The sequence below is a fragment of the Monopterus albus genome, unplaced genomic scaffold (genome assembly GCF_001952655.1).
Source record: "Monopterus albus unplaced genomic scaffold, M_albus_1.0 scaffold105.1, whole genome shotgun sequence".
NCBI classification, from domain to species: Eukaryota; Metazoa; Chordata; class Actinopteri; order Synbranchiformes; family Synbranchidae; genus Monopterus; species Monopterus albus.
In genome coordinates, this window is record NW_018127985.1 from 731,693 (window position 1) to 741,454 (window position 9,762).

The 9,762-nt window shown below is 45.8% G+C and overlaps 2 protein-coding genes across 4 annotated transcripts in view; one reads left to right on the forward strand and one right to left on the reverse strand.

The window, feature by feature from the left end:
* The window catches only part of LOC109965942 (AFG3-like AAA ATPase 2), a 15,065-nt gene extending 11,702 nt beyond the window's left edge, over nucleotides 1-3,363 (reverse strand). Inside the window, exons 1-2 of one of the 3 annotated variants that reach the window (XM_020610386.1) lie at nucleotides 3,280-3,363; nucleotides 1,280-1,382 (exon numbers count right to left, since the gene is read on the reverse strand). In XM_020610386.1, the coding sequence (XP_020466042.1) occupies nucleotides 1,280-1,364 (85 nt within the window). In that variant the 5' untranslated portion in view covers nucleotides 1,365-1,382; nucleotides 3,280-3,363. Of the gene's footprint in view, nucleotides 1-1,279; nucleotides 1,405-2,255; nucleotides 2,499-3,279 lie in introns of those variants that run through there. The other 2 variants (XM_020610385.1, XM_020610384.1) reach the window with 2 other exon arrangements.
* A 53-nt stretch (nucleotides 3,364-3,416) lies between these two features.
* The window catches only part of fastk (Fas-activated serine/threonine kinase), a 10,181-nt gene continuing 3,835 nt past the window's right edge, over nucleotides 3,417-9,762 (forward strand). Inside the window, exons 1-8 of the mRNA XM_020610394.1 lie at nucleotides 3,417-3,499; nucleotides 5,914-6,733; nucleotides 7,112-7,369; nucleotides 7,407-7,434; nucleotides 7,594-7,781; nucleotides 8,024-8,172; nucleotides 8,250-8,466; nucleotides 8,561-8,720. Of these exons, the coding sequence (XP_020466050.1) occupies nucleotides 5,956-6,733; nucleotides 7,112-7,369; nucleotides 7,407-7,434; nucleotides 7,594-7,781; nucleotides 8,024-8,172; nucleotides 8,250-8,466; nucleotides 8,561-8,720 (1,778 nt within the window). The 5' untranslated portion in view covers nucleotides 3,417-3,499; nucleotides 5,914-5,955. The remainder of the gene's footprint in view (nucleotides 3,500-5,913; nucleotides 6,734-7,111; nucleotides 7,370-7,406; nucleotides 7,435-7,593; nucleotides 7,782-8,023; nucleotides 8,173-8,249; nucleotides 8,467-8,560; nucleotides 8,721-9,762) is intronic.

The following is a 9,762-nucleotide window of genomic DNA, read 5'->3' on the forward strand; positions in this document are numbered from 1 at the left end:
GACATCCGTATACATTTCTGGCAGCACCTCTCGTGCAAAATACTTGCGCGAGGGCAACTGGTACCTAGGGTCAAGTGCTTTCAGTAGTTTTTTTGAATCCATCTTGCTCCACTGTGGCAATAGGGGCCATGTCCTTTGCAATATGGTATGCTACTGCATTTGTAATTTCACGCCACTTAGCACTTTTTTTCCGTACGGCACACCACGGTTAAATGCAGTTTAACACTCTGCTGGCTTTGTGTCGAGGTGGACGGCAGGCAGGAGAACTTTAATTCTGGCGGCTTAGATGTCGTGGGAGCAGTGGCTGCAGCATGCCGAAGTTTCATGTACTCCTCGTACTGGAGTTTGTGGCGTTGCTGTAAATGGTGGTACAGATTTGTTGTGCTTCCACATTTGGACGCAACTTCTTTGTGACACAGTTTACAAATTATGTTTTTTTTTGCTCGACATCATCGAAACCAAACCACTTCCAAACTAACGAACCGGTGCTTTTCTTTTTACATAACAGAACCTCGTCACTCGTGTCGAGCGGAGCTGCTCCCATGCTGCTGAGTTGAAAATAGCCGCTGACTTCCACTGGCCGCATGCGCAGTGGAAGAGTGTGGGCGGGGTGCAGGTGTGTGTGAGTGAGAGAGACCCTCATCTTTCTGGTTGGGAGATGACTGCTCTACCACCGCACCACTGTCACCTCCCCCACTGTCAGCTCCCTACAAGTACATGTACTTGGTCTGAGAAAAGTGGTATCGCTGCATCCCTATAAAATACTACTTGCTATCTGTTGTGAACTATTTGAGGATTACTTGTAGATCTGCGGGCCGTGCCCCACTTTCTGCTGGCTGCCTCACCTTCAAATGCCCATGTACAGTTGTTGTTGATGTATGAGATGCAAACTTAACCTGGCAGAGTTTGCACTTTTCCGAGAAGTTCCACACAGAATTTTCTGCTGTAGTAAAATGATATACTGAGCTCGTTATCACGTTGTTTCCAGGCACCGGTAAAAGCAAAGGAAAACTGTTTTTTGTTTTGTTTTGTTTTTAAAGACAAAACTACAGTCGCATAAAATATGATTTTTTAAAATGTAATGACTATTTGAATATTCAAAAATAAATTCCTGTCTGTATGCTGAACACATGTGAACCTCTGTAAACAACGAAGAGTTATTCAAACTAAAACCTAAACCTGACTCTGACTCTAAAACCAGGTCTGCAGGGCCAGACAAAATCTGAACTCAGTCGGTCCTCACACAGGCGTAAAAGTGCAGAAACACAGGGCTTTGTACCTTTTGGTGGTCTGGAGCTCAGCGTCCTGCAGGCTCCTAGCAGGTCACTCAGCAGGCCCTGACCCCTCTCTACCTGCCCCACCATGGATGAACACCTGATCACCTGACCAACACACAGCATGGCTCTGTCAGACAACAATGAAAGTGTATCTGTAGCTAAATAAATTTAAGTGTGCAGCAAATAGACAGTCGCTGTTTATTTCAACACTGTCAAAAATAAATTCAACAGTAGCTGTGACAAGGAGAAAGGGAGAAACTGAGGAGGCAGCGGGGTAGACAGGTTAAATGTTTTTTCTTATTATTGAAACAACGGAAGATGTAAAGACAGAGATTCTGGAGAAACAGAAACTGATTCAGGACCAGCACTGGAGGCAGCTGACTGAGAGATAGACTGACTTAAGACTAATCAGGTATGAAGAAAAAAAAAATCTAAATCCAGAGCACAGGACTGATAGAAATCACCGATCTCTACCACAGTGCTTATAATTAATCCTGATGCGGCTGCTGTTTGACGACTGTTTACATCAGCCACAACTCGACAATAACACGGCCACTTTCATATCCACAAGTCAAATTTAACGTGCAAATGTAAATTCAAAGCTAATTGTTAAATTCAAACACTGATCTGTAACAGAGACCACACAGAGAACTCCACATCTCCGTCAGCTCAGCCTTTGTGGGACAGAAGATTCGAACTCAGCTCAGTGTACACACATATTTTACCTCTACAGCCAAGAGCGCCTTGCACTGTGTACATTTGCTGTTAGCTTTTATACAGAGGGGTTACTGGTCAATGACAGCAGCAGTCCTGATCCGTCACTCGGGTAAATTTAACTGACCTAACACCTGGTAACTAACACGGGCCCGCCGTTCACCCCGAGGGTCAGTGTTGACCTGTCAGCCGGTCAGCGGGGTCACTGCTCGCGCTTGTTTTGGCCGCTGTCCTGATTAGCATGTTAGCATGTGTTACACCTACCAGCCTGGCCGGAGCACCGGAGGGCACCGGCATTCGGAACACGTTCCTGCAGCCCGCCCACAGTCGCAGGTAGCAGTGAGCCATCCTCACACCGACGACACGCTGACACGAAACAGCAGTAACGGGCTTTAGACACAACTCAAGTTCAGCGTTTGTGGTCCACTATTACTACGCTTCGCCATCGCTGAAGCTGCTTCTTCGTGGAGTTTACGTGTTAGTGGTGGTGACAGCGCACCCTAGCGCCTTTCCCTCTACTGCCCCGACTCTTTACAACTACTCGAATTCTTCAGAAATAGAATTTGCTAAGTTTTGACTGTTTTACATGGTTCTCATTTATAAAAAACAACACAAGTGGCCCCGATGTAATCTGTCAACCTATAAAAAATGTAACAGGTCACAGGGACAGCGGGTGGAACTACTACTACTTCCAGTCTCTTAGCTTTCTCACTAAAAGACTTGTGTAGAATACCTTATAAACAAATTTAAAATGGCAATCAGAGCTCAGACTTTTCTCAACACAAGTGAAAAACTAACACAGATGTGAACACTGAACAACACTGACTGGACTGTGATACCTACATACTAAAACATCTGATTGGTAGTGCACATCCATATGTCTATATAAACATTTTATCTGTCCTGTTGCTTTAAATTGTCTCTTAATTAAGTTCCTGTAACTGAATGAATGTTTTAACCCTGATTTAAAAGCCTAAGATTAGATTCAGCTGGACGACCTGTAGGCCTGTACATGAGATGTACCTACCTGTGTGCAGCCATGTTTATCTGTATACGTACTGTATAACTGCATGCTTATTATAATATAAGCATTTACTGACTTATACACAGAGTTTGACTGACTGGTGATCTGGGTGTAAACCATAACTGTCCAAATTTTGTGAGAACAACACAGTTAATGTGACGTGTTGATAGTAATTAATATAAAGTATGTTTCACACTTTCTAATAATTCATGAAGTAGAAATGTTAGTATCACATTCATAAATGAGATCTAATGAGTCACTCACTTGCAATTGTAAATGTTAATAATTGCTACTGCCAGTAGCCACCAGGTGTCGCTGCGGGACGCCCCCACCCCAGGTGCATGCCGGGTAGACCAGGATGGCTTCTGCTGACCGTGTGGAGGAATGAAGCGGCTGACCGCTGTCGGTTTCCACGGTGAACCCGCACTGTGAGCAGCCACATGTGTTTCAGCAGAACGGACTACAGGCGTTACTGAGTTATGAGGTAAACGCTGCGTCACTGTCAGGCACAGATATCCTGGGTAACCCGGAAAAGTGACCAGGTTTTCCTGCAGTGCTGCTGGGAGAATGGCAGAACGATGCTAACATGCTACCAGATCAGCTGGTGGACAGCTAACTTAGCTTAGCTGAGAATTAGTTTGTTTAAACTTAGTTTAGCATGTAGCATCAGTTAGCTCCACTGTTTCTAACATATCACAGTTCCAATGAATCTCCTGACATGGTGCTGTTAGCCTTGTTAGCTGGACTGGTAACTGACAGACACCGGTTAGGATTAGCTTGTTAGCTGGACTGACCATAAGATACGCGACAGGAACGTCACGTAAAGCATGACGTTATTGTATTTATACGACAATAGTTGTGACGTAATGTGATGGCTCTGACATTGACGGGGGTGGGTCAAAGTATGTCCTCTGAGAGGATTTTCTGTGTTTTCTGTCAGTATAATGTTAAATCAGTGATCACTTACTAGATTTACTGGAGCTTTCGACCACACATGAGAGAAGAGCTTTTGTTTGTTGGTGATGAAGTGTAGCTGAGGTAGGTGTGTTTAGGGCCTGGACTAATCGGTGGTGTCTGACACAAGTACTTCAGTTAACAACATGAATCAGTTGTACTGCGCACACAAAGTGTCTGGTGTTCTGTTGTCATTGTTCCACAGCCAGATGAATCCATCCACAGGAGATTCAACTGAAACTACATGAACATGATCATTCAGCTGTTATAAAATGTATTGAAGCTATTTGCTGGTCATTGCATTGAATCTTCTCATCATAGTTTTCTTTCATTTGTTGCGATACCTGTGTGTTAAGATCCTTCACAAAGGCCAGATGCACAAGCGGGGCCTTTCGCTCATGAAGTCTGGCACATCTGTGGACCACGAAAACATTCTTCAAAGTTGAAAATGAGTTTTGACATGCAGCAGTAGAGACAACAAATGTTAAAATGAGTTTCAGTGCCATCAACACACTTGGCACACTTGGAAATGTGTTGAATAAATATATGTTTAGCTACAATCCACGGGTGGGTGATGATGATTTTGAACAAGAGGGGCATACCCACCTGGCAGGGGGCCTGGCCCCTCGGGCCCCCCATGACACAGACACCGGTTCTCAGACTGTCACATTTAAGGATTTGATGCTTCTCCTGGTCATACATCACAGTACGGTGAATGTCTGTATGTTTTGGACTGTTGGTCAAGCAAAACCAGATATGTGCAGATGTCAACAAGGACCCTGGCTGTTGCACTACTACAAGCCCCAAGTCTGGCGTTCACAGAACACGGTGTAACAGCGTCAGCAGGACGAGGCCGAGCACTCAACCTTCTCACATTATCAACACTAACATGATGGCTGACACTAACATGTCGAACACTGTAGAAATAGTTAAACACAAGGCTTGTTGTTCCTCCACAAATTTAGTTTTCTGTAGTTTCTTTGAGTTTGGAGTGTTTAAGCTGGTCAGCTATGGTTGTTGTTTACAATTGTGTCGCTGGAAGAAGTATTGGGGTCCTTTACTTCAGTAAAAGTAGAAATACCACAGTGTGCAAATACTCTTACAGGCAAAAGTCCTGCATTCAATTAGAAAAAGTACAAAAGCATCAGCATCAAAATCTACTTGAAGTACCAGCATTACCAGTACTCGTCCTGCAGAACGGCCTGTGTCCCAGTAACGTCTCTGATACTGGATCGTAGTTACTGATGTGTTACTGTGTTCATCATTTTAATGCTGCAGCTGGTGAAGGTGGAGCTGGTGGTAATTACCTTATATACTTATACTGTGAAGTACTTTACATCCTGCTGGGTAGCTGGTGGATTTCCCACCGGGATCAATAGAGTCTGATGGTTCTACTGGGTTTGGTTTGATTCATCTGATTCTGGAAAGGACCTGAAGTTATCAGGTACATGTAGTGCAGTAAAAAGTACATGGTTTGTAGTTGACATAGAAATACTCAGGTAAAGTACAGGTACTTGAAAACTGCACTTAAGCACGGTAGTTGAGTACATGTACTTGGTAACTTTCCACTGCAGGTCAGTGAGTTATCATACATTTGTTTATCTCCTCCGTCTTTTTCTTTTGCTGATGTCTGTTGTGTCCGAGAGGAATCAGACTAATGATCACTGGTGGGAGTCTAAAGACTCTGAACCTCCTCCTTCACACTGTTCACACTCAAAGGCACCGACATAAACACAACAGGGCTCAGATGCTTCTTTGTTTGTTGTTATAGATGGAGAACATTCAAAACAATGACAGTGTGTCTGTCACAGTTTACCTGTTCTTACCTGTTCTAAACCCACTGGTCTCTGAACAAACAACTCCCCAACCTGTTTAGTAGTGACCTGTTAGAGGTGTAGGTAGTTGGATGTTTATTGGATTGTTTAATATGTTCCTCCTCTGTAGGAGCGGTGTATTGTTGCTTCCTGGTGGCCTGGCTGTGGGGCTATGCTGTTTTGGTCCAATGGGTGGCGTCTTCTGAGCCGAGCTCACTGCCCGTCTTTCGCCATGTACACCACCCGCCTCTACAACGCCGTGGGGGGAGGAGCGTCAGGAGGAGGAGGGGGGGGAAGTGGGGTTAAACAGGGGCGAAGGGCGAGACTGGCCATGCTTGAAGCGCCCCACCCCCCTCACCCGCACCTTCCTCACCACCCACACCCGGCTCCACCTCCCCCTGCCTACCCGTTGTACCAGAGCCGTCCTGACGCCCACCGAGGTGCACACTTCCACCACTACCACCCCCAGCCTGGTCACCTGGCCCCACCTCCACTGCCTCCCCATTACCAGCACCACACCCACTTCCACACATACGGAGGGGGGGCTCCAGTCGGAGGGGCTGCCATCGGCAGCAAGAAGAAGACGTGGAACTTCATCCATGAAAAGATGAGCTATGACACGTTCTTCACCATGAAGCGTCTGATTGAGCGCTCACAGCGGCCTGACGAGGTGCTGCGCTGGGTCACCCAGAACCCTGCCAAGGTCTCCCACAACCACTATCCCATCGCCCTGCAGAAAATTGGACAGCTGCTGCAGACCACGCCACCGCTACGTACCCGAGGGGATGACGCTGACACCGAGGCTGCAGGAGGAGGAGCAGAGGGGAATGACGGACGACAGATCCTGGAGCATCAGGACTTCCAGACACTCTGCAGTGCCATCATAAGCGACTGTGCCAAGTTTGACAACTTCAGCATTGTCAACTGTCTGTATGCTGTGGCAGCACTTGGTGAGTCTATGTGTGATCAGGACCCAAGAGAAGAGAAAACCACTTTCACTGGTCTCTGAGTGTAACAAAAGTATTTTTTTTAGGAGAACCTCTCCTCAGGTGAGACTCCACAGGTGTCTCAGCCTGGCTAAAAAGCTTTTAGGTGATGAGCCAATGTGATATCATTCATGCATAAAAGATAAAAAACTGGTTTCACAGAACAAAGTCAATCTAAACTGATTCTGACTTAGTCATTCATATTTATTATCCATTTGCTTGTGGTTTTGGTTTTATTCTGTTTTTATGTTCCTGTGCACATCAGGGGCCATTGGGCTGGAGTCGAATTCCTTGTATTTTTGATGACACTTGGCAATTAAGTTTATGCTTATGCTTATGTAGGTCTTCCTAGTGACTCTCAGGTGGTCCAGGTGTTGGAGGGAGAGTCTCAGTCCAGACTGAACCAGTTTAACCAGAAGGATGTGTCCATGGTGTTCAGCTCCAGTATGAAGCTACACCCGGGCAGTCAGCACCCCCTGACTGAGGCCTGCCTGGCCGGCCTGGAGAAGAACCTGGAGAGAGAGCGCCACCCGCAGACACTGTTCCTGTTGCTGTCCTACTACAGACTGAAGTGGCGGTCGCTGCAGCCACAGGAACCCGCTGCCTGCAGCTGTCGCTAACAATAATAACACACCTCCAAACCCTGAACAGCTGCTCACCAACAGGTGAGAAAAAATTCTTCACTAGGAGCAGTTTACAGTTAGATCATGAGTTCATTTAACCCGAGACCGAAGCCTTAAGACTTGATGAGTTTACTCACTAATAATGATGTCAGGTTGGCATTTCTATTGTACATTTCATTTTATTTATTCCCCCACCTCCAGGAAGATCTTACGCCTGGTCAAACACACGCTGGCAAGTGTCAGCGGAGTTCGTGACCAGGAGATGGCTCTGTTGGACGAGATGCTGGCGGTGTGTGCTAGAGAAGCGAGCAACAAGAGCCTGGAGTTGATCTTTAGCTCTCACCTGTTCTACCAGAACAGACAGGAGAGGTTCATCAGCAGTTTGGCTGGTAAGGATGGTTAAATCTGAATAGCTGAAGTTATCAGGTACATGTAGTGCACAGACGACAGTTTCATTAACGTTAATTATCCACAGCTGACAGAATCGGTTAGGAGTGATGCCTCAGGAACCCCCTCATTAGCATCTGATCTGAGTGAATCCAGATTTTTTTTCTTAACTGGGACCAAATCCAAAACTGAACCAGCCGTTGGAACCTTACCTGACCATGTGACCTGTGTTGCTCTCCATCAGAGGAGCTGCCAAAGAAGGTGGACAGCATCACTCCGTACACGATGGCCCTGATCGCCAAATATATCGCCCGCCATCGATTGAGAGAGACTCGACTGCTCGACACCATCGCAGACTTCCTAGTGAAAAAGGCAGAATACCTGGACACTAAGGTAAAGACGTGACCAGTGGTCATGTGGTCTGCAGTACTTGTTTACAGGACTTTGCAAGTGTGTTTTTCTGTCCTCAGGTGATCCAAAAGCTGGTGTTCCCATTCAGCAGAATGAGTTATCGTCCATCCAGCGAGCAGCAGTTCTTCTCTCGGTTGGAGGAGGTGGTGGAGCTGAAGGCGCTTAGCTCACCGCTCGCCACCGTCAACATTCTCATGTCTCTGTTCCAGCTGGGACATTTCCCCGGCTTAGTGCTGCATCGAGTCTTCTCCTCTGCCTTCATCAGCAACGTCACCAGTAAAGTACCAAAACACAACCAGTACAACAGTAGTGTAAACAGCCAACCGATAAAAATCATCAGCCTGACCAACACATCCGTCTGTCCCCACAGACAGTCCGTACGCTCTGATTGTCCGGAGGTACCTGTCACTGCTGGATGCTGCTGTGGAGTTGGAGTACCGTGAGTACACTGGACCACGGCTGCAGGACGCCCATAAGGTCCTGATGTTTGATCACGCCTTGACTGCTGATGAGGTCAACCGCAAATACAGGTAATGCGTACCTGTATTAGTGCTGTCAAAAAATATACAGTAGATTTTTCAGTTCTGTATATCTGAAAGGTTTCAGTACTGATTTTCTGTAGTATCAATACATTGATACCAGCTGCACTTTCTCACTCCCTTTTCTCTCCAACAGCAAGTTAACATGCACAAACACACACCGCTGCAGTGCCCACAGCCCCACCTCCTGTCACTCACTCACAGTCCTGTCTGCCTCATCACTTGTCTTGCTCCATTTGAATTTTAAACTGACAACAGACCGTGGTATATTAGAGGGTTAGGGTACTGGCTCATTACAGATGACAAGTGTGGAGCCTCTGTGACTAGTTTTGGTTGACAAGGAAAATGCCAGATAATGGAGCCGCTCTAACGATAGGTGCGAACACAACAAATTCAGCAAAGCACCTAAAGGAGCGACACACAGACCTGTATAAAAAAATTTCAAGAAGTTGATGACAACTCCCATTTCAGCATTAAACACGATGGCCCAGCAAACGGCTGTTAATTGTGTTGTCCTGTTGTCCCACTGTAATTCTCCAAGCTAAGCTAATCTCTGAGAGCTGTCCAGTCTGAGGAACCTCAGACAGCAGAGATTCAGCTGATGGGAAAATGCTTGAATTAATTAGTAAATTAAGTTTGATGCTTGTGCTTAACACACAATCTATGTGGAAAAAAATGACTAAAGTACAAAATCAGCCCATTGGTGACAGCTGCTGCAGTCATTCTACTGTTCTCTGCTACCAGCCAAGAAAAAAGCCGTACCTCATCATCTTATAGCATTCTTTTACTAATCTTTTAAATAAAATGTAAAACTTTTTGCCCTCATCCGGTGTTAATTTTTCCCTGTGGTATCAAAAATCTATATTTTTCAAGGTATTGTATTGAAGTTAGAAGTTCTGTACACACCCTAGATTCTTGTCCACAGCTGCTGCCATTGTATCACAGATCGATTATTCACAACACGTTGGAAGTCACTGAACTGCTTGTTTCAGCTTTTTTGGGTTCTTTTCAAGGGAACTGATTTCAGAAGAAC